Genomic DNA, 25,678 nt, shown 5'->3' on the forward strand with positions numbered 1-25,678 from the left:
GGGACCTGTGACGTGTCCCAGATGATTGCAGAGGGGGGGGGGGAGAGAGGTGAACTTCCAGCACCACGGTGCCCCGGGAGGAAGTGGGAGCTGGAACACTCTAAAAAGAGGGTTTCCACTCCCCTCCAAAAAAAAAATGGGGGGGGGGGGGGGGACTTCACACTTTCTATCAACATATTTCCGTTTCAGTAAATTTTTTTACGCTTTTCTTTCCAAAATATAAAAGAAATACAAATTAGAGCAACAGCAGTAAATTGCTAAGGTAACATACATCGCAGTATTGGTATACATAAGACCAAAGTTGGAACAAAATTGAACTGCTCGATAGTTCGGTTAAAAGTCCAGGTAGTTATTGTGGGCTGACTCGCAGCAGTTCCATGATGAGAAGGACACAAATTGGGAGGAAAACCGTGCCCTTCCAAGTACGAAAGGTAAAAGCCCTTAAAACCTAGGCCATCATTTAAAGCTGAATATCAATGAAAATTCTTCACAGCAACAATACTTTCATTCTATATCCAATACCCTCGGAGGTCCAGGCATCTGTTTTCCCATGTATTTGGGTCTATGGACCCCTCTTCCAATACCAGGAGGGCCATGTACAAATTAAAGGAAAATAAGAAATCCAAGGGAAGAGAAGTATTGAGGGAGTATAGAAAAAAAGAATAGTGGGTAATAAGAAAAAGCAAGAGAAAAGGAAGAAAGTGGTTCTGCCCAAATCAGGCTGTCTCGAGCCTGGAGGTCAACTCCTCGTGTCCAGTATCTGTAAATAACAGCCAGGGGGACAAATTTTTTCATAGCGAGTTTTGCATGTCCTGTAAGACAATCACAATCTTTTTATTCAGCATGATCAAGATGAGCTTGCGTTTCATCAATGCAAGATCTTGCATGATTTTTCCACGCCGAGCGATAGCATTTTTAGCAGCTAAAAGCCTAAAGTAGATTAATGTCTGTGTGTGTCTTGGGACATTTTCAACTGGCTTATTCAACAGGACTATGCTCGCATCCTTGGTAAATAAGAGTTCTATCAACATTTTTAATCCTTGTACTGCTATCATTAGTAAATAGATAGGAAAGAATGCTATATTTACTTGTTTTTAACTAACTTTCTTTTACATTTCTTCAGTTACTACCTGGTTTCCAGGCCTAGGCAATTGATGTCATGCATCCCAGGCATCTTCAGGAGGGGAGGAGAGGTTTTCTCAGCTAAGCACATCCCCCTGCCTGCATATGCAACCTTTTATGCGTGACAAATAAAGAATATCTTTAATCCCTTATGCGCGTGCTGCTCTGACACCCTCATGCCTGCATATCTGAACTAAGGGCAAAAAGATTCCAAAGGTAAATGCTATATGAATCATCCGCCCTTACTCAAGATGGCCATGACTAGAAATGCTAGAGGGTGTTTTTCAAAGCGATTTCTCAGCAAAACAAAGCATGGATGGATGAATGAGTCTGCTTTGAATACAGGGAATTTTTCTCCTTCACTGATGTGAAGTAGGGGGAGCACAGGCAGCAAAATCATGGAGGGGGGGGTCATACGACGCCCTCCTGGCAAAGTAAGGCCACGCTGTAGCCATCTTTCGGTGCTAGTGCGGGCAGGAAATGGTTAAAAGCCAATTAAATATTTTTGATTTGTGGTGCTCAGATGCAGTGTAGTTCTTCTTTAACTGTCCTACAGTTTAAGGGAACACTTCCCATGCTACTTAACCATCATAATTTCTAAAATAAGCCAGCTTCCATTTCAGGCTTTGTTAGTGGCCAGCTCCCATAGACTTACTAATTATTATTATTATACAGGATTTATGCAGTATAGCGCCAACAGTTTGTGCAGTACTTTACAACTTGAGGGTAGACAGTACAGTTGCAATGCAATTCAATACAGGAGGAATCAGAGTGCCCTGCTTACAATCTAAAAGGGAGGGTCAAGTAATACAAAAGGTAATAACTATGGAAAATGAGCTGATGGGGAAAATAAAAGTACATTTGTTAGGTGGAGGCAGGATAGACTTCTCTGAAGAGAAAAGTTTTCAGGGGTTACCTAAAAGTGGATAGAGTAGGAGATAGACAGATTGGGGTAGAGAATCCTATAGAATGGGAGCGGCTCTTGGAGAAGTCCTTGGGGTGAGCATGGGAAGAGGTGACAAGGGAACTAGAGAGCAGATGGCCAGATTCATCACCCAAACATTGGCAATGTTTGACTTATCAATAAACTACATATATATATATATATATATATATATATATATATATATATATATATATATATATATATATATATATATATATATATATATATATATATATATATATATATATAATCATTTTGTTTAATGAAGCAAGATGCTGATGAGGCCTGTGCTTGTAATTCACACTGGAAAAACAATTATAGCTCGTTTACTTCTGTTTTTTTTTCACATTGTTGCCAGTCAAGCCCTGATAAGGGGTGAGCTTGGACCCCCGTAACACGTTGGCTACTTTTTGTACTCCTGACTTTTAATGAAATTACGTTGTATCCTCTTAACAGTGGTGTGGAGCTTGAATGTCAATTATGGTTTCATATGTCTTCTGGGCAGGGTTGCAGTCTTTTGCCAGTGATTTTTAGTGTTTTCCAACCTTTTTCAGGAGGGACAAATCTTCTGTGATGTGTGTCCATGGCAACGTTATGTTTTACTGGAGTGTTTAACCTGAATTTGACTAACTCATGCATTTATGCAGTACATACATGGCAATGCATTGGAGACAGATGCTATAGAATTTTGTAGGTTGAGTGAGGTTGAAAATTCTAAGATAAAGAAGTAATGTTTCTGTTATGGCTTTTAAAATGTTTATGATTACTAGCGGAGTAGGATTAACTATATCAGGGTAATGTAAAGAAATGATTCAGAACGTCTAATTCTCAAGTAGAGCTAACATATGTATGAGAAAAGTGTAAATATGCCTTATCTCTTACATAAGATATTTTTTTCTGTCCCATAATAGTTTACTTAGAGTAAGGTTAAACCGTGTCTCATAGCACTCTGTCTCTAGTACATAAACAGATGTGGATTTTTGAAGATGAAGCCAAGTTTTGTAAATTGTCTTTCTACCAAGACATTACTTTTTTGACCATATTGAAGTTAAACTGTTTATATTTTTTTTTTTTTAAATGAATGTTTCCTAAACAAATTAATTCTATGTATTGTTTAACACACAATACTCTATTCACCCAGCACATTGCTGTAGCTTAGGTCGCCACATGCTCGCTCTATAAAGTTTTAAGGTTTGTAAATTCTGCCAAAAACTTTAGGGTTCATACCTACCAGTAGTGACTGGAAAAACATAAGCTAGAGCAGTATTTCACACATTCTATTAAAGTGGTTCTAATGCAGTGGTTCTCAACTCCTGTCCTCAGGACCCACTAACAGGCCAGGTTTGCAAGATAACTGAAATACATCACAGGTGATATAATTTGCTGCTCAGTGATTGTAGTATTCTAGTCTGCATTACCCAAGGTAATACATAAAATCTGGCCTATTAGTGGGTCCTGAGGACAGGAGTTGAGAACCACCATTCTAAAGGCAGAAGGTTTTTTTCATCTCAATACATTTTATGCATTACGATAAAAGAACTTTGTTGTGCAGCAGCCCCCCTAATACCTGAGCCCCATCTCGATTTAGCGATGCTGCACGAGAGCCTCAGCTGTCCGGGACTCTCCTTATGATTGCCGGTGACACAGCAGCAGGCGCCATTGGCTCCCACTGCTGTCAATCAAAATCAGTGAGCCTATGAGAGAGAGGAGGCGGGGCTGAGCCACAGCTCTGTGTCTAAATAGACACCCAGCTCAATTCGGGTGCCTCCATAGCAAGCTGCTTGCTGTGGGGGATTTGGCAGGAGGGAGGGGCCAGGAGCACCTGCGAGGTGACCCGAGAAGAGAAGGATCGGGGCTGCTATGTGCAAAACCACTGCACAGAGCAGGTAGGTATAACATGTTTTTTATTTTTAACCACTTGAGGTCCGGCCCATAGCCGAATGACGGCTACAGCGCGGACCTCAATCTCCGTCATAGGACGTCCTCCCCTTTCCTCGTTCCCCGTGCGCGCATCGGGGAAATTCTGTGCTGGCCGTGTCCCTTGGACACAGCCAGTCACAGATCGCGGTAAACGGCCAATCACAGCGGCCGTTTACAGCGCGATCGCCGGTTCCAATGAGAGATGATCTCAAATGTAAACATATGAGATCATCTCTCATTGCCGTCTCTCTCTCCTCACACAGAGACCGCGTGTGAGGAGAGAGAGGAAATTGCAGCGATCTGTGCTTTGTGTGAGTTCCATCACAGTTTTTCCATGCTATAAAAGTGCCCAAACAGTGCTCAACCAGTACAGTGGGATCTGTGCCAGTCAGTGACCACCTGTGCCAATCGGTGCCCACCTGTGCAAATCTGTGCTCACCTCTGCCCACCTGTGCCAATCTGTGCTCACCTGTGCCCACCTGTGCCCATCTGTGCCATTGGTGATCAGTGTCCAGACATCTGCAATCAGTGCCCACCTGTGCCACCTCAGCAGTGCCCACCTGTGCCACCTCAGCAGTGCCCATCTGTGCCACCTCAGCAGTGCCCACCTGTGCCAATCAGTGCACATCTGTGCAATCAGTGCACATCTGTGCTGCCTCATCAGTGGCCATCTGTGCTGCCTCATCGGTGCCCACCTGTGCCACCTCATAAGTGCCCATCTGTGCCGCCTCATCGGTGCCCACCTGTGCCACCTCATAAGTGCCCATCTGTGCCGCCTCATCAGTGCCCATCTGTGCCGTCACATCTGTGCCATCTCATAAGTGCAATCAATCAGTGCACAACTGTTCCGCCCCATCTGTGCCCCATCAGTGCCCATCTGTGCCATCTCATCAGTGCCACCTCATCAGTGCATATCTGTGCCGTAAATCAGTCCCCATCTGTGCCGCATCAGTGCCTATCTGTGCAGCTTCATCAGTGCCTATCTGTGCAGCTTCATCAGTGCCTATCTGTGCAGCTTCATCAGTGCCCATCTGTGCCGCCTCATCAGTGCCCATCTGTGTAATCAGTGCACATCTGTGCAGCCTCATCAGTGCACATCTGTGCAGCCTCATTAGTACCGCCTCATCAGTGCACATCTGCGCAGCCTCATTAGTACCGCCTCATCAGTGCACATCTGTTCCACCTCATCAGTGCCCCTCTGTGCCACCTCATCAGTGCCCCTCTGTGCCACCTCAGTGCCCATCTGTGCTCATCAGTACCGCCTCATCAGTGCCGGCTTAGCACACACCTGTTAAGTCGCATCATCACCAGCAAGCATGTCTAAAAGAGTCTTTTCCGCTGAGGAGGCATACCAGATTCTTTCCCAGGCCGACGAGAGCAACGGGGAGCTCTCTTGTTCGGATTCCATTTCAAACTCCGATTCTGAGTCGGACGTCAATTATGAGACAGTCCTCAGTAGTGGAACACTGAGTGACTCAGAGGAGGAAGAAATTCGGCCCGCCAAACGAAGGCGTTCTAGTGTGGAGGCAGTGGCATCCACCAGCACCTCAGTGCCTTCCACCAGCACCTCAGTGCCTTCCACCAGCACCTCAGTGCCTTCCACCAGCACCGCAGTGCCTTCCACCAGCACCACAGTACCTCCGCAAAAAAGGCCAAGGACCCATGCCAGCCTTCCCTATGCCCTTCAAAACCCCTTGTGGCTTTCTCCTAATTCAGGAGAAGCCAACATTCCCCCTTTCACTGCCCAGCCAGGAGTCCAGGTGGACACGGAAAATTTTTCTCCAATCAATTTTTTTGATTTAATTTTTACAGAGGACATGCTATCAACAATTGTGGCCTAGTGCAACCTTTATGCACAGCAATTTATTCTAAATAACCCAACGTCCTATTATGCCCGTCCCTACGAGTGGAGAGACCTAACGGTGGAGGAGTTGAAGGTTTTTTTAGGCCTCACATTTGCTATGGGACTCGCCAAAAAAAACACCTTGAATTCCTATTGGTCAACCCTCCCCATCCACCACATGCCAATCTTCTCCAAGGTAATGCCCAGAACCAGATGCCAAATGATAATGAGGTTCCTTCATTTTAATGATAACACTCAGTGCCCTCCCCGAAATGACCCAAATTATGACAGGCTTTTCAAAATTCGGCCAATATTAAATTATTTTTCTGAATTATTCCCCCAGCTGTTTACCCCGGACCAACATATATGTGTGGATGAGTCCCTTGTGAAATTTAGTGGCAGGCTTAAAATTAAGCAATTTATCCCCAGCAAAAGGGCCCGCTATGGGGTGAAGGTGTACAAACTATGTGACCGAGTCACAGGGTACATGTATGCCTTCAAAGTGTACGAAGGGAAGGACACCCAGCTGCAACCCCCTAATTGCCCGGACTACTTGGGATCAAGGGGGAAAATTGTTTGGGACCTGATATACCCCCTACTGGAAAAAGGCTACCACCTGTACGTAGATAACTTCTACACATCTCTGCCCCTGTTCCACAACCTTCACCGGAAGAAGACGCCTGCATGTGGAACCATAAAAAGGAACCGGAAGGGCTTTCCTCAAAGTCTTGTCAATAAGAGGTTGAGGAAAGGAGAAACGGCAAGCCTGCAGAACAAGGAGATTTTGGCAGTGAAGTGGAGGGACAGAAGAGATGTCTATATGTTATCTTCAATCCACAATGATACCTTCGTAGAAATCCCTAGAAGAAATGGCCCCATTCAAAAACCAAAATGCGTTTATGAATATAATTTGTACATGGGGGGAGTCGACTTCAATGACCAAATGATGGAACCATACCTTGCCACAAGACGGACATACCATTGGTATAAGAAAGTCGCAATTTATTTTTTTCAATTGGCCATATACAACTCGTATGTAATTTACCGTAACTCCACCCAAAACCCCAAACGCTTCCTTGGCTACCAAGAGGAAATTTACACTGCCCTTATATTCCCGAACGGCCCCCCAGAAACCATCCGATCTGATGTTCTTAGTCGACTTTCCGAGCGCCACTTTCCAGACTCCCTCCCAAACCAACAGGCCAACGACGTCAAAAAAAAATGTAAGGTGTGTACCAAAGCAGGAATCAGAAGAGATACATCTTATTACTGTGCCCAATGCCCTTCCGAACCAGGCCTCTGCGTAAGTGAATGCTTTCGCTGTTACCATACTTCACTAAATTATTAGTGAAGTATGGTAACATAATCCTCAGTTCCTGCCTTCACACACCTTCACACCCCTTTATGCCACTACCTGCTCTGTAACTGACCCTGGCTTGTTATTTGACCACGCTTCTGCCTGTCGATTCTGTACATACCGCTGCCTGATCTGGAACTGACCCTGGACTGTTATTCGACCATGCTTCTGCCTAACGATTCTGTACATACCTCTGCCTGATCTGGAACTGACCTTGGACTGTTTGACCATGATATTTGCCTGCCTCTTGGACTGATCTTGTACCCTGCAACTGGACTAGTGGGATTCAACACAGGGGTCTCACATATGTGAGGGGCTCCAGAATTGTTTTTCTGGATGAAGAAAACAATTTTTTTTGTTTTCTCATTCCTAGCTTAGGGTCTGGAGACTCGGAGGCTTCAAAGAGATTTGGGTGGGAGAAGCCTCTACCCCTGTCCCCATTCTGTCCTGAATGAGGCCCTACTGCTGCCTGTAGGACTTACTGCCATTATGTCCCTGCCTGTCGCACTGACCACACCACATGGACCTGCCTACTACCAGGACAAATATTTATGGCACTTCTGACAATATCTCTGCCTGCACTAACCCTGGACTGTATATGGACAGTATCCCTGCCTGCTGCCTGGACAATTGTGTTTGCCGTTACTGACCAAGTCCCTGCCTGCTGCCTGGACCAGTGCTATCCTCCTGTGTACAACTGCGCTACTACAACCACAGGTAATCTTTTGTTTACACTTTGCTCAGCATAATGTATTTTGGGGTGTAATTCTTGGTATGTGCATGCTTGTGTTCCTGGAACACCTGACGGTGTTCCTTGCATGTTGGATCTCTGTATGTGGTCAGGCTGTGTAGAAGTCTGACACGTGGTATCGCCATACTCAGGAGGAGTAGCAGAATGTATTTTGGGGTTTCATGTTTGCTATCTAAATGCTATGTGTTGGAAATATCTTATAAACTTACAACTTTGTGTAAAAAAAAAATGCGTTTTCATTTTTTTCCACATTTTCCAAAAACTTCTGGAAAAAAATGAACCATTCAAAAGTCTCATTATGCCCCATAGATTATACGTTGGGGTGTTAGCTTTCCAAAATGGGGTCATTTTGTGGGTGTTTCTATTGTCCTGATGCTCCAGGGCCTTCAAAAGTGAAATAGGTGGTTGAGAAATGAGATGTGTAATTTTTGCTCCTAGAACACCTGATGGTGCTCCCTGCATGTTGGGCCTCTGTATGTGGCCAAGCAGTGAAAAAGTCCCACACATGTGGTATTGTAATAATCAGGAGGAGTAGCAGAATGTATTTTGGGGTGTCATTTTTGCTATCTAAATGCTATGTGTTGGAAATATCTTATAAACTTACAACTTTGTGTAAAAAAAAAAAATGCGTTTTCATTTTTTTCCACATTTTTCAAAAACTTCTGGAAAAAAATGAACCGTTCAAAAAAATCCTTAGGCCTCATAGATTATACGTTGGGGTGTTAGCTTTCCAAAATGGGGTCATTTTGTGGGTGTTTCCATTGTCCTGGTGCTCCAGGGCCTTCAGAAGTGTAATAGGTGGTTGAGAAATGAGATGTGTAATTTTTGCTCCTAGAACACCTGATGGTGCTCCCCTGCATGTTGGGCCTCTGTATGTGGCCAGGCAGCGAAAAAGTCCCACACATGTGGTATCGTAATACTCAGGAGGAGTAGCAGAATGTGTTTTGGGGTGTCATTTGTGGTATGCACATGCCATGTGAGAGAAATAAGCTATTACAATGACAATTTTGTGAAAAAATAAAAATAAAAAAATAAAAATCTTAATTTTGCAAAGAATTGTGGGAAAAAATTACAACTTCAAATAACTCACCATGCCTCTTACTAAATACCTTGAAATGTCTACTTTCCAAAAAGGGGTCGTTTGGGGGGCATTTGTACTTTCCTGGCTTGTTAGGGTCTCAAGAAATGAGATAGGCCACCAGTAAATCAGGTGTGATACATTTTTTATGATTTGCACCACAACTTGTAGACTCTCCTAACTTTCACACGGACCAAATAATATCCACTAATTTGCATTATTTTTACCAAAGATATGTAGCAGTATAAATTGTGGCCAAAATTTATGAAGAAAAATTAACAATTTGCTAAATTTTATCACAGAAATTAAGAAAAATTCATTTTTTTTCAAAATTTTTGGTCTTTTTTCATTTATAGCGCAAAAAATAAAAAACCCAGAGGTGATCAAATACCACCAAAAGAAAGCTCTATTTGTATGGAAAAAAGGACAAAAAAATCATTTGGGTAGAGTGTTGCATGACTGAGTAATTGTCATTCAAAGTGTGAGAGCACTGAAAGCTGAAAATTGGTCTGGACAGGAGGGGGGTTTAAGTGCCCAGTAAGCAAGTGGTTAAACAAAAAAAAAAACAAGACTTTAATATGACTGTTTTAATGAGAGTTTTTTTTTGTTTGTTTTTTTAATTCTTTGAGAGACTTGTTAAGTTTTATAACTATTTCTAAATATTTCTACTTTTGAATGTGTAGATTTTTTGTGCAAGGAATGCCCAAGAATTCATATAGCTGTGGAGCGTATCAATGTGAAGGATATACCCAAGGAGCAAACATTTATGAGAAGGTGGCTACATGAGCGGTTTGAAATCAAAGACAGGTACGTGTGTGGAGACTCAATGACCACTTGATTCATGAATTGCTGATAAGGCAATTAGTATTAGCCATTGCTCATCTCCTTATATCAGAGTTGAATAAAAATTAGTGCAGAGCTGGACAGGATGTGACTAAATAGGTGAAAACATCTAGAACTGACCTACACAAAGTAATGTGATCAAATATAAACCCACTATGTCTCATGAATTGTACTGGAACACAATACAAGGACTGGTGGAATGTGTAGCAGTAATGATCACACTATAACATGTGAATAATCTGTTCAAATATAAATGACAAAAAGAAAAAATTGAACACGAGTGTAATTCAATACTACTGTTCAAAAATTGTGACAAAAATAAATAAACATAAATGTCCAAACAAGTGCAATGAAGAGGAGCAACTTCCAGATGGAATTTTGACATAAAATCCAGATGAATCAATCAAATGCCAAAGTACACTTAAAAGGTGTGCAAATGAAAAGTTGGGTACTTTTACTGGATGCGGTGGACACACATACCATACGGCAGTGAGTCAAATGAGCTCATAGCACCTCGGTTCCTGGTGATCACGCTGGATGTAATGGTCCTGTGACTCCAAACATGCATTTTCTATACTGTACGTCAGAACAGCAATGAGACCGATAGCCTGATGTTCGCACTAGATGTAGTTGTTCTGTGACTCCAACCATACGTCTCCAGACCGTGGGTTATGCCCCAGTTGAAGACCCATAGAGTCGAAACGCGTTGGGCCAGCTCTCTTTCACTTCCCACATTGCTTTTATCTACATTTTTATCCTGTGATCACCTTTTGATCTTGCATTGAGTTGTATGATATATTTTTTATTAACACCATTTTTGGTTGATCTGCACCATATGGAGCCTATTTTTCTATTCTATTCCACGTCCGGATCACGATGATTTCCCCTGCTCTCCTTATGGTACCACCCTTTGGATCCATCTGGTTGTTGGTTCCTTTGCCATTCTGACCCACAGTCTGGAGACTACAGTTGGAGTCACGGAACAACTACATCTAGTGCGAACATCTGACAGTCCCATTGCTGTTCTGAGGTACGATATAGAAAACGCACGGTTGGAGTCGCAGGACCATTACATCCAGCGTGAGCACCAGGAACCGAGGTGCTATGAGCTTGTTTGACTCGCTGCCATATGGTATGTGTGTCCACTGCATCCGGTAAGAGTACCCAACTTTTCATTTGCACACCTTTTAAGTGTATTTTGGCATTTGATCGATTCATCTAGATTTTATGTTAAAATTCCATCTGGAAGTTGCTCCTCTTCATTGCACTTGTTTGGACATTTATGTTTATTTATTTTTGTCACAATTTTTGAACAGTAGTATTGATTTACACTCGTGTTCAATTTTTTCTTTTTGCCGTTTATAGTTGAACAGATTATTCACATGTTATAGTGTGATCATTACTGCTACACATTCCACCAGTCCTTGTATTGTGTTCCAGTACAATTCATGAGACATAATGGGTTTATATTTGATCACATTACTTTGTGTAGGTCAGTTCTAGATGTTTTCACATATTTAGTCACATCCTGTCCAGCGCTGCACTAATTTTTATTCATTTCTGTAAACTTTGTTTGTATGAGTGCTAGCAGCTAACATTCCTTCATTATCTTTTTTTGGTTTAGCACAGTGTTTTCTCCTTTTTGCTTATATCAGAGTTGACCACTAATATATATCTTATTTACACCCTGCTAGGTAAAAGCAAAAGAAAAATTTTAAAAGGGAAAATTGATATATTTGTTGTATATTTATTTGTTAGATGTATATATTTGTTATTTATTTAGAGAAAATATTACATTCGTTTTGCATCATTTACATATCTTTCATTCGATTTATTTATCATAAATTAAGACTCCTCTACCCTGACAATCCAGAAAAAAAAAAACCCAAAGGTAATTTATATCTTTGCTGAAGACACCTGTTCTATGGGCAACTCTCCAGTGATAGTCACACATCCCATTAAATGCTAAAGTTTTGGATTTGTGATCTTTTTACTGAAGAAGAGGATCAGAGGTCAGACAAAGCTAACTCGGTCCCCGATGCCTTGTTTATGAAGTGGCTTGTCCAAAGGCTTAACTGCTTGTCTTTCCTCTACAACCTGGTGATTTACATGACATGCATATGCTTGATTTAGGTCAGTTAAACAATAAATTATAAGGCTGCTTTCACACTGGGGTGGGCAGGCGTTGACGGTAAAACGCAGCTAGTTTTAGTGGCGCTTTACCGTCTTAGCGGCGTTATTCAGCCGCTAGCGGGGCGCTTTTAAGCCCCGCTAGCGGCTGAATAAAGGGTTAAATGCACCCGTGTAGCGCCGCTGCCAAAGCGCTTTGCAGGTGCTTCGGCAGCGGTGCCCATTCATTTCGATGGGCAGGAGCGGTGTATACTGCCCCAAAGATACTGCTTGCAGGACTTTTTTTTTTTTTTTTTTTTTTTAACGTCCTGGCAACGCATCGCCCCAGTGTGAAAGCACTCTGGCTTTCACACTGGGACTGCAGGGGAGGCATTTATTTTTCAGGCGCTTTACAGGCGCTATTTTTAGCCCCAAAGTGCCTGAAAAATGCCTCCAGTGTGAAAGGGGGTCTAAAGCAAAAAGATGTATGATCAGCCCTGGAACATATATTTAAAAGACCTCAACAACAGCAACTCCTATTTCCTACTCTGATAAGATGCTTTAATATGCTTTAATAATATGCCTTTAATATCCCCTAATTTCCTTTAGCTTAGAAGCCTCTGGGAGAGCACAGAGCAGTGTGTTTTATATATAAAAAGGCATTTCAGGACCGTTCTTAATTTGTGTTTTCCTGATTAGAATGGTGAAAGTATGGGGTGTCATATTACAGCACGCTCTCTTTTAGGGAAATCAGATTGACAAGTTATATAGCTAAGAAAATAGTATAGACATTTTCTTTTGGCTTGAGAGGAAACATAAAACTTGTCATGCAACCTACGAAAGTTCACAATATTCTAATGGCAAGCTCACAATACAGAGAACATCTCCATTATTTAGCAAAGCAATGTTATAAATGAAAATGTGTCAATGAATATTAAAGCCGACCATCAGTCATTTTTTCATCTTTCCGTCTATTAAATCTTCTGCCCTTGTTGTTTTTTGATAGTAAATTTTTTTTTTCTGCCAGTAAAAACCTTATACAGCCCACTTCCTGTCTCTTGTCTGGTAAAATGCCTAGGCTTATGACCTCATGCACAGCTCTCCCTCTCATTCTCAGAGTTTGCCAGGAAGGAAGGGGGGGAAGAGTCATAAGAGGGCCAATGAGCTGCAGAGCTGGAGGTGTGTGTCTGTGTGAATCCAGGAAGTGAACAGGAAGCAGCTTCAGCTGCCCACAGTTAAAATGGCTGCAGCCAGACTCAGGGAGATTTCTGCAGCATATTTGGCACATACAGAATCGCAATATATATAAAATAATATGCAAAGTGGTTGGAGGGAAGCTTCAGAATGGCAAAGATGTTTTTATTACAAATTATGTGAGCAGACTGCAGTTCCTTTTTTAAAGTGTCTAAATCGGCAGCTTGTGTTTTGTCTTATCATATTAAAGTCCATGAACCTGAGGCAAGCAAGATCCATTTGTAAGACAAATAGCACATAATGCATGGTCTGCTGCCCTCTCCTTTCTTATTTATAAATTCTTCCAAAGTCTACATTTTAATAGCTTAGTCCAACTAATCCACTTGAGGGTCATGGGATGTTACCCCTGTGGCTTCATTTCATCAGTCCTCCCAGAGTGCTGATTTCTCTTGGAACCTGTTTGGCACTGCCACTTATTTATACTATTTTTTTTTTTTTTTTTTTTTATCTGGAAATTCCATGGTGGATCAAAGACACTAGTGGGCACAACCTGAGCATCATGATGACGGTGCTTGCTATAAATGGTGCTAAAATATGGGTCTAACGTGTTCACATTTACCCCAAATTCCTGCTTACCTGAGCTGTAAACATAGGTCTAATACTCCCCATCTTTTGTAAAATAATGTAGAGTTTGGTATATGTTTGACAGAACATTTAATACTTTGCAATGAACAATACTGAGTTTTGATATGGCATAGGCCATACCGTTGTGCCATGGTCATTGGGCGAATCATGTTGTTGCTTTATATTTCAGCACATGTTTAGATTTAACATTTTGACAGTTCTATGTTTTTGGTTTAACATAAAATAAATAATTGTATTATTTTCTTCTAGGTTACTGACAGAGTTTTATGAGGCTGCGGATCCTGAAAAACGCAATAAGTTTCCTGGGGAAGGTCATACTGCCAAACTTGGGTTGAAAAAGACGGTGCCGTCTTTGTTACTTTTAACTGGTGTAACTGCTGGCATGTTATGTACAGAAACTGGAAGGAAAGTTTATGTCAACACGTGGATATATGCAACTTTAATTGGCTGTCTATGGGTCAGCATTAAGGCCTGAACAGACTTGGTCTCAAGTCAGCTGCACATCATACCAAAACTTTTTTTTTTCCCCCCATAACAGAAGACATTGTAAATATTGCCTTATCCATGGTCATCTAGTAAAATGTAAGACTGATACCAATGTGATACATGTCATGCAAATAATCTTTGGTATTTGCTTACAATTCATTTTTTCCTAACTTTAAAGAAAAGGGTCACTTAGTATACTGATCCCAACTATATTTTATAGCCATGGAATACCCTTTTGTTACCTGACAATAGTGTGTGCACCATCCAGTCTAATGGTCAAAGGTTACAAATCTGCTTCTGCCACGCAGTTTGAATAAGTAAATGTGCCAATATTTTAAGAGACAAGTTAGCCGGGAACTGGTATTTATGGCTCCAGATTGAAAAATAAATAAATAACCAGAACTAAATACACAAAACACAAAATCTGCAGTTTTGGTACACAGCCATCTTTTAGCCCTAATTGTTTATTATGTCTCTGCAGCTAGACCATTAGAAGTTGCTGAACCCAGCTGGCTTTCGAAGATGCAGTTCACCTTTCTAACCTTTGACCTCAAATTATTTGTTTTACAAATGGAACTTTATATTATCCAACTGTACACACTTTTTAGTCACATGTATATACCACCTATCCATCTTCCATTTTCTGGGGCCTGGAAAATTAGGTTTTTTTTTTTTTAATGGTCGACCTACCTGTCCAGTTATGGCGGTGTTTCCCCAGAGGACCTCTAAGGGGTATGGGAATATTATATATATACACACACACACAGTGGGGACGGAAAGTATTCAGACCCCCTTAAAGGGGTTGTAAAGTTATTTTTTTTATTTTTTTAAAATAACAAACATGTTATACTTACCTTCACTGTGCAGCTCGTTCTGCACAGAGTGGCCCCGAACCTGGTCTTCTGGGGTCCCTCGGCGGCTGTTTCAGCTCCTCCCCGCAAGCATTTACCACCTTCATGCGAGCTCCCTCGCACGGTGGTGAGTGCTTGCGGGCGCGCTCCCGTGATACAGCCGGCGGCTATAGCCGCTCGCTGTATCACTCGGCCCCGCCCCCCGGCACGCCGCGTCATCGGATCCAATGGCTGCGCTGCTTTCAATCCATCCACTGCAGCCAATCAGCGACCAGGCTGAGCTGCAATGAAGCTGACGAGGACGAGGAGAGAAGATTCGAGGCGTCAGGTAAGTAAAACGGGGGGCCTGGGGGCGGCGGTACTGTCAAAAGTTTTTTCACCTTAATGCATAGAATGCATTAAGGTGAAAAAATTTTTACCTTTACAACCCCTTTAAATTTTTCACTCTGTGTTATATTGCAGCCATTTGCTAAAATCATTTAAATTCTTTTTTTTCCTCATTAATGTACACACAGTGCCCCATATTGACAGAAAAACACAGAATGGTTGACATTTTTGCAGATTTATTAAAAAAGAAAAGCTGAAATATCACATGGTCCTAAGTATTCAGACCCTTTGCTCAGTATTTAGTAGAAGCACACTTTTGATCTAATACAGCCATGAGTCTTTTTGGGAAAGATGCAGCAAGTTTTTTACACCTGAAGTTGGGGATCCTCTGCCATTCCTCCTTGCAGATCCTCTCCAGTTCTGTCAGGCTGGATGGTAAACGTTGGTGGACAGCCATTTTTAGGTCTCTCCAGAGATGCTCAATTGGGTTTAAGTCAGGGCTCTGGCTGGGCCATTCAAGAACAGTCACGGAGTTGTTGTGAAGCCACTCCTTCGTTGTTATTTTAGCTGTGTGCTTAGGGTCACTGTCTTGTTGGAAGGTAAACCTTCGGCCCAGTCTGAGGTCCTGAGCACTCTGGAGAAGGTTTTCATCCAAGATATGCCTGTACTTGGCCGCATTCATCTTTCCCTCGATTGCAACCAGTCGTCCTGTCCCTGCAGCTGAAAAACACCCCACAGCATGATGCTGCCACCACCATGCTTCACTGTTGGGACTGTATTGGACAGGTGATGAGCAGTGCCTGGTTTTCTCCACACATACCGCTTAGAATTAAGGCCAAAAAGTTCTATCTTGGTCTCATCAGACCAGAGAATCTTATTTCTCACTATCTTGGAGTCTTTCAGGTGTTTTTTTTAGCAAACTCCATGCGGCTTTCATGTGTCTTGCACTAAGGAAAGGCTTCCGTCAGGCCACTCTGCCATAAAACCCCAGACTGGTGGAGGGCTGCAGTGATGGTTGACTTTCTACAACTTTCTCCCAACTGCATCTCTGGAGCTCAGCCACAGTGATCTTTGGGTTCTTCTTTACCTCTCTCACCAAGGCTCTTCTCCCTTGATAGCTCAGTTTGGCTGGACGGCCAGCTCTAGGAAGGGTTCTGGTCATCCAAACGTCTTCCATTTAAGGATTATGGAGGCCACTGTGGTCTTAGGAACCTTAAGTGCAGCAGAAATTTTTTTGTAACCTTGGCCAGATCTGTGCCTTACCACAATTCTGTCTCTGAGCTCTTCAGGCAGTTCCTTTGACCTCATGATTCTCATTTGCTCTGACATGCACTGTGAGCTGTAAGGTCTTATATAGACAGGTGTGTGGCTTTCCTAATCAAGTCCAATCAGTATAATCAAACACAGCTGGACTGAAGTGAAGGTGTAGAACCATCTCAAGGATGATCAGAAGAAATGGACAACACCTGAGTTAAATATATGAGTGTCACAGCAAAGGGTCGGAATACTTAGGACCATGTGATATTTCAGTTTTTCTTTTTTAATAAATCTGCAAAAATGTCAACAATTCTGTGTTTTTCTGTCAATATGGGGTGCTGTGTGTACATTAATGAGGAAAAAAAATGAACTTAAATGATTTTAGCAAATGGCTGCAATATAACAGAGTGAAAAATTTAAGGGGGTCTGAATGCTTTCCGTCCCCACTGTATATTCACTAGTTCTGAGAAAAAAAAGAGAGAATTGGGAAGTCTGCAATAAACCTGGTCTTATACCTGTAGAATTTTGTTCAAAAGATGTCATGTTCTTCAGTTATCTGAGAGTTAAAGGGGTCAATTCAACAATGGGTTTTGAATAGAACAGCAAACAAATAAAAAAAATCAAGGACAAGATTGATTCTAATGCCGCGTACACACGGTCAGACTTTACGGCAGACTTTGCCCGGCGGACTGTTCGACGTACTTTACGACAGACTTTCTGAATGAACGGACTTGCCTACACACAATCCACCAAAGTCCGTCGAATTCGTACGTGATGACGTACGACCGGACTAAAACAAGGATGTTCATAGCCAGTAGCCAATAGCTGACCTAACGCGGCTTTTTGTCAGTCGAACTAGCATACAGATGAGCTGACTTTTCGACCGGACTTGAGTTTGACGGATAGATTTAAAACATGTTTCAAATCTAAGTCCGTCCAACTTTTGAGCAAACAAAGTCCGCTGGAGCCCACACATGATCAAATTGTCCGATGAAATCCCGTCCGCCGGGCAAAGTCTGCCGTAAAGTCCGCTCGTGTGTACGCGGCATAATGAAACAAACCAATTTCTGATTGTTGAATTTGCTCCTCGCCATGAAAACTCATATTGTGCACATGCACATAACAAACTTAAACCAGAATTAGAACATTTGTTCTATGAACATCGAGACATTGACATAGTACTCAAATTAAAAGTAATTTAGAGTCCATGAATGCACCACTCAATGATCGCACATGTGATTTTCATACTTTCTTGTTTGAACTAAATTCTACATGTGTAAGGCCAGCTTTAGTGGTCCGTGTGAAACACTGCACTGCACCACAATGGGACATGGAAACTCGGAATTGAATGTGGCTGAAAAAGCTGTTGTCTGACTATTCTCATTTAAAGGGCATGAAAGAAGTATCTGGGAAGAGAGTTCTTCTATAACACTTCTTTTGGCTCATTAATAGAATATATTTGAATTTCTTTTAGTGTGTGTTTTAATACATGTTCCATGTCTATACACTCAGAATAAAATTATAACCAGGAAAATAAAACTCACGTTGTGGTGCTAGATACTACAGGTTATAATAGCATGTTTGTGTTCTCTGTGCTTCTTTTCTAATTGTGTTGCATGTTTCAGTTATGCATTTGTATGTTGCAGATATTTGTGTCAAATTATGCATTGTACTCTTCCCCTCATTTTTATTTTTTTAATGTCAAAGCTATAAAGGGTTATGTGACATTTTGTTAAAATGCTGGTATGGTGCTATGCTATACTGCTGGCCAATGCACTAGAAAATTTATATACTGATCCTCATGCTACAAATGTGCCTTTTTTATTTATTTTTAATTTTCCTGTCATGCTGTGCTCATTATAGTCAGCATCTTTAAAATTATATGTAATGTTCAGCTGCTTTAACAGTTTTGTTTTTCAAGAGCAAGGTAGGAATGTTCTATCTGTAAGATATTTGCAATTTTTTACATAGATGTAAGCTGACCAGGTTATAAAAGAAAACCATTTGTCAGCTTTTCTGAATGGTGTGCAAAGGTCATAAAGTGGTTGTAAAGGCACAAGGTTTTTTTTACCTTCATGCATTCTATGTACGAAGGTAAAAAAAATTTTTGTGTCCGTCAGCCCCCCCTCAAGCCTCCCTAATACTTACCTGTGCCCCCTCTAGCCTCCCTAATACTTACCTGTGCCCCCTCTAATTCCAGTGATGTCCCTGAGAGCCTTGCCTCTCCGTGGACTCGCACTCCTGATTGGCTTTTGACAGCAGCTCGTGAGCCAATCGGGAGACGGAAGCGGCAGGGGTGAGCCGCGGCTTTGTGTGTGAATGGAGCGCACCTGCTTGGGTGCCCCCACAGCAAGCTGCTTGCTGTGGGGGCACCTGGCAGGAGGGAGGGGCCAAAGGCACTGCTGTGGGACCCCAGAAAAGGAGAATCCTGGCTGCTCTGTGCAAAACCACTGCACAGAGCAGGTAAGTATAACATGTTCGTTATTTAAAAAAAAACAAGACTTCAATATCGCTTTAAGTTTTAGCCTGGATTTTTATTTTTCTACTAAGTAGGCCCTTATGTATCTTTGCCTAAATTAGTAAAATTAAAAATTGTGAGATCAATACGAGAAGTATGGCCAAAGCTTTTTACATTCTGGGGCCACAGAAGTGCACTTATTTCTGCACTCCTGTAACCCAGATTCAGCTGACAGCAGACTGAAGGCCACTGCCTGCTGATGTCACTCAGCTTGTCCCAGGCTCTGGACGGATTGTGACTTTAAGACTGGGATCCACCTAAATGCCTGACTGGCAGCTGGCTTAGCCTCTCAGCACGCTGCTGACAGCCTGAGCCAGCCGCTCCTGCCCCCTCCACAGCCCGGAACCTCAGTGAGCATTGGAGGGGCAGAGCAGAGAATGGTATCTGCTAGTCACTGCTCTCTGCTCAGTGAAGACCGAGAACTGAGCATTCAGTGGTCATGTTATCGCTCATTTCTCTGTCTTAGACCTCTAGAGGGACAGTTGCAGCATATTTATAAAACTGTGAACCTTTACCCAGCATTCACTGCTGGGTGACTCAACCATTGTCCTTTAGGATTTACCTGCAGTAAATGTCAGATTTACTGCTTTATCAATATTACCTATGGAGTTTTATGAACGCGTCTTCTTGCAGGCTCATTGACATGTGCAGTCCATATTTTTCCTGTCTATGCACTCATAGGAAATATATAATAAGGACAAAGAAACCTTTCTCACCCCTGCCACTCTGTATAGTCTCTGGGAGTGAAAAAAGAGTACTTCTGGGTGTGGAGCTGCATGTGAATCATTCACTTTCCTCTCAAGTGACCGTGCTGGTGTTTGGTATTTGGTTCAGCACTGTAACATGGGGGTAAAAAGAGTTATCATCCCTGATCTGAGTTGGGTGGTTTAAAGTTTACACTTATTCTCAGAGTTTGAACTTGAATTGGCTAAAAGATCAGGCTAAATCTTTTTTTACTGTTCGCGGAAAGTACCGTGAAAGGCCATCCTAAATGGCAGTAGGCCAATTTGGTACATTAGAGTTTGGGATGGGAGGGTAATGAGGATGCACCCAATTTCCCTATGAACTATGGAAAGACTGCGATCAGATATATCACCATTAAATGAACTGATATGCCATTTTATTGCTACACAGTAGTTTTGCTTTTATCTGATTTGTGAAAGCTCATTTTACAAAAGATTGTACAACAGTGCTTTAGAATTTAAAAATTGTCTTTTTTTTTTTTTTTTTGGGCAAAAGTGAAAGACGCCTTTTTATTCTTTGAGCATTTAAGATTCCACACTCAAATGGTCTACATTTCTGATTAGCATGGTGTACACTATTTTGCCGCCGCAGTCTATATGTTCTTTGATAAAGTGAGTTTTGATTTCTAATTCATTGTTTAAACATTCTATCTGACATTTGAGAAATGGTGTGTGGAAACAAGATACATAGGTTTGGTTGCAAGTCCCATGGTGCCCTGGAGTGTTATCTTTGCCACATTTCCACCCTTACTGGTTGTTGAGGGTCTTTCATATTTCAAAACTACATTTAAAAAGTGCTAAAATGTACTGCCATTACACAGTGTATTTGACTTTGTTACAAAAAATCTGCTTGGAATCAATCTTTTAATTTAAAGGCCAACAATTTATAGTGTTGGATCATTATAATGGTGTGTTCATTATGCATGTGGTCATTCTAATCCATTTGGTTGCCACGTTTCTAGGTAAAGAAAGCTGTTTATAGGAATAGAGGTACTCTTAGAAATTAGAATATTCTTTTTAATCCTGCCTGAATATAGACAGGGTTGGGGAATGCTTATGTGGCTACATAGTACTGCAGATCTTAACTGGGAGCCATGACAATTTTGGTACAATTTTTTCCAATAAACAATTGCACCCCTCCAAAATCAGATTAGGGGTGTCAACATTTTTTTGTGAGAAAATGTGCATGCTTATAATGGAGTTTAGAGAAGACATTTCACAAGTCGAATGGTTTTCCAGTGCCCAACTGTTATGCAGTATCTACAGATAGCTGTAGAGAGGTTTTCTATGGAAGCAAGAATTGGGGGTATTGCTAGAACCACAAGGTGAAGTTATAATTTTTCTAAAGTAGGTTAGATAATGGAAGGAAACCGTGTTACTTCATGTAACACTACTGTGTTGCTATCCTTCATTTTATGGAATTTCTTGTCTTCTTTCTGTAATTTCTTATTTTCAGTAACTCAAATTTTGCCTCCTAAGGAGGTCTGACGTTTGCCAGCACAAAAGTTATTGAAATCTCTATGTATGGCACATAGGGTGCTTATGTCTATATACTTACGATAGTCGCTTTGCTCTCACCCTGTGAGCATATTCTATGTTAGTGATGAAAACAGTAAGTAAGGTTACGATTTAAAAGGAAATGTTCCTAGGTGTAAAAAACCTAATTACAGCAAGCACCAAGATTTAATATATCCTAGTTTTAGAAATAACATTTCTGTAAATGTAATGTTGAATGAAATTGTGCTAGTGAATGCAGCAAAATATCTTTGCTGCCCTTTTATATGAAATGTGTGCCACGTAATCCTTTTACTCATTTTACTATCACCATCTGCCAAAACTGCAAAATTGTATTGCTAGGTGGATGTCTCAAGATCTGTTTTTTTTTTTTTTTTTTTTTTATTGCTTAATTGGTTTTGGTGCCTAGTTGAGGGGTACAAGCGTTGAATGTAGGAGAGCCATGCTAGCTTCACTACCATTACAAGCACATGCTGGAAAGAAGTCATCTAGCATCCGAATTTACAAAAGAGTTTTTTGATGTTCCGTCAACTGGTTAACCATATACGTATTAATAATCTAATGGTGTGCTGCTCCTTTAAGAAATTGGAAAAAATATAATCTGTAATTTTAAATAAAATGGTGATTGTGCATTTATACATACATGTGTAAATATTTATAAACCCCAATTATTATTCCACAAATGTATTTAAAATAAATACAATATACTCAAATAGTTATATTGTATGTTTCATAGTGCATATCCAACATTAATAGTGTTGTATATATGTGCCAGAGTCCATATATTCATTGCAGTTCAAAATTGGCTCAGTTTGTAGAGTCCATAACAGTAATAAAATGCCACTATTCCACCACTCCAAAACTACCATATGCTTCAGCTCTTAGTAAAATACATGCTCACCTTGATCCTAGACCCATATGCAATATCGGTCTAAAGCACTTTTTTTGTAATCTTTGCAGATCCACCTCCTGGCATTTTTTCCTACTTAATGTGCAGGGTCCCCTTAAGGGACCGGACCATCCAATCAGAGTTGATGCTCAAACATAGAATAGATTTCTCATAGCGCAACGCCATATGAAAACTTTTTATTAAAAAATATTGAACTCACAGACATAAGATCAAATGGCAGAGTTTTATGCAGAACAAATCGCCTCTCACCACACTTCGGCTTTGCATTAAAGGCGGAAGTGACATAATCGGCTGAAGGATTCATGTGACCAGTGACACATCGTGTCAAGTCACTTCCGGCTTTGCATCAAAACCAGAAGTGTGGCAAAAGGTGATTTGTTCTGCATAAACACTGCCATTTGATGTTTTTATGTCTGTGAGTGCAATATTTTTTATAATAAAAGGCTTAAAGTTAACATATGGTGTTCCACTATGAGTAATCTCTATTCTATGTTTGAGCATCATCTGTGCATGGTGGCTGGAAGGTCCGCTCCCTTAAAGGGTCCCTGCACATGACATGGGCTAAATAGCCAAGAGGTGGATCGCAAGGTTTACAAATAAGCACCTTTAGACCTGTATTGCATATGGGCCTAGGATCAAGGTGAGCATGTATTTCACTAGGAGTTGAAGCACATGGTGGTTTTGGATTAGCGGCACATTATTACACGTTTGTAACTCTGGTGATTTATGTACTCTGCAAACAGAACCAATTTTGAACTGTTGCAAATATATGGACTCTGGCACACATATACAGCATTAATAATACTATGAAACATACAATATAATTTTGTATGGTTATGTTTTTTTTTTTTTTAATGCAATATGTGGAATAGTAACTTATGTTTATAATTATTTATACATAAATGCAGAGTCACTATTTTATTTAAATTACATATTCTATTTTTGTTATTTCTTAAAGCAGCAGCACACCATTATATTATTAATATATGGTTTGGCCTGTGTGGGAGTACACTTAGGTGGTAGCAGCAGCTCCAAATACATAACTGAAAGGATCACAAAAGTGTGGCAGCACAGAAGGAAGATTCTTATTTACATAACCCCCATCAGCTGCTTTTATCTTTGGGTGACTAACATTATGGCCTCTTAAACTGACATCCTCAGCTTTGTTCCACATTTTGCACCTTACAAAAAGAATTAGGGAGTCACCCTTTCCTGTTAATCCAGCAAATGTCTCTTTAAAAATGGCAAATGGAAAGTTCAACATGATGTGATGCCTTTACAATTATCATAGTCAAAGGGGGAATATCTGGCATTCTGGTAGGTTGACCTAAATGACAGAATGCTAACATAATAGATGAATTTCTGAATAAATATGTCAACCCAAAAGTGAAATCTGGTTTTCCGTGGGCAAAACTTATAAAATGTAGTTTTCATGAAGTGATAATATGGCAAACCTATCCAAATACAATTACTGGTGGGAGTGAAGATTTAGTGGGAAAACCTAGATGAGTCTCTCTAATTATTATGCAGGATTTATACAGCGCCAACAGGTTGCGCAGCTTTTTTTTCAATATAAAGACATTCAGTATAGTTACATTACAATTAAATACAAGAGGGTTATAAGGGCCTTGCTTGTGAGAGCTTCCTATCTAATAGATTCTTACTGAATAAATAGCTTTGGCAAGTAAAATGTTGATACAGAATTACCTGTTGTGTTGAAATATGTTTTAATAAATTGGAAACCGGCTGCAAAGCAATGAGGACACCAGTGGACCTTGTAGGAAATCAAACTTGTGTATAGCTTTGCTCTGATATCGAGAAATTAAACAAAATATGCACTGAAGATTGTTTTTTTGTTAATTTTTTTTCTTTCTATTGAAGATGCAGACATTTTATATTTATTCATATTTTTCAGGCTTAGCAGCTGTAATAATGGATTTAATGTAAACTTTATTTACAGTGATGTGTTAAACATTAATTGCAAAGTGCCATGGTTTTAAACCAAGCTTCAGCCACTTGTATACCTATAATTTTATTGTTAATGTCTGATACAATTTGTAAAGAGAATAAACATTTGACATATTATATTTGCCGATTTTTACTGTATTTTTTTTTATAATCCTTTCATTACATTTAGCCTCAGGTAAAGCTGAACTTCAGGGGAAGGGCTAGTGAGTGAGGGATCCCAAAGTGTACTAAAAAAACTGGGTATTCGGTTTTCTTTGTTTTGTATTTCCGGATCAGGGTCTGGCACTTGAAGGCTTTAAAGAGTCTTGGGCAGGACGTAGCCTTCAATCTTGTGTCCAGGTCTTCCTAGAGACCTGCCTTCTGTGTGAGCGTGCAGGTGTGCACACTTGTTATAAGCAAAGACTTGACCATAGTGCTGGGCTCCTGTCAAGAGCCAGATGCGTGCCCCTATCTAGGAGACAGGCCTACTCCCATTAGGAGAGGTGCTCTTCTCAGTAGATGGCACTCCATGTTGCAGGGGCTGAGACAGTCAGGACAGCTAATTGAGTCTGAGGGACTGTAAGAGCTGGGGCAACTAGGCAAGTCCAAGGGACTGAGATAATCTGTAAGTCTCAGGGAAGGAGTGGGTGCATATAGCAGGATGCTGTAACTAGAGGCTGAGTGAGCCAGGAGAGCTAGGGGAGAAGGTCTGAGGGACCAGTGAGAAGAGCAGCGGTGCTGCTGAACAGAGAGCCAGGTAGTTTGGTGCTTTCATTATGGCCTGCATACTGGTCAGCTCTTCTGAATTCTCCTTCTGAAAATGCACTCAAAGCCGCGTTTTGCAAACACGTTTAGGTGTGTCAGGCATTTGTGCATTCATTTGAAAAACCAGAATACTAATTTATTCTGGCCATTGAAATGGAGTGCTAAACACACCTAGCGTTGTGGCGCGATTACACGCGTTTATTCAGGTTCAGCTTCTTTTTTGCTTGACCACTCCTCTCCTGAATGCGCAAGTGATGGGGGGGGGGTTGTTTGCTGCCTCTAAACCCCTGTAAATGCCTATGTGTGCAAGGACACATAGGTAAACATGGAGGGGCTTTTAGAGGCAGAAAAATTAACTGTCCTTAAAAGTGGCATTTTCGACGCCCAGTGTTCGTGAGGTCTTATAGTTTTGTTGGTGAAAATCCCCTCTGTGGGCAACTGTTTTGTGGACCTTCCTTAAAGCGTTTGTTACCAACACTTCATATTCCTGATATGTGCTTGCTATACCATGTACTTGTATGAGAAAGTATCCTATTCTTTGTATTGCTTCT

General features: G+C 41.1%; 1 protein-coding gene across 1 annotated transcript in view; it reads left to right on the plus strand.

Moving 5' to 3' along the window:
• AGPAT5 (1-acylglycerol-3-phosphate O-acyltransferase 5) overlaps window positions 1-24,502 on the plus strand; it is a 151,706-nt gene extending 127,204 nt beyond the window's left edge. Inside the window, exons 7-8 of the mRNA XM_073626651.1 lie at window positions 9,701-9,824; window positions 14,058-24,502. Coding sequence (XP_073482752.1) covers window positions 9,701-9,824; window positions 14,058-14,283 — 350 coding nt within the window. The 3' untranslated portion in view covers window positions 14,284-24,502. The remainder of the gene's footprint in view (window positions 1-9,700; window positions 9,825-14,057) is intronic.
• The last annotated feature ends 1,176 nt before the right edge of the window (window positions 24,503-25,678 follow it).

This window comes from Aquarana catesbeiana, linkage group LG04 (assembly GCF_042186555.1).
Source record: "Aquarana catesbeiana isolate 2022-GZ linkage group LG04, ASM4218655v1, whole genome shotgun sequence".
Classification (NCBI taxonomy): domain Eukaryota; kingdom Metazoa; phylum Chordata; class Amphibia; order Anura; family Ranidae; genus Aquarana; species Aquarana catesbeiana.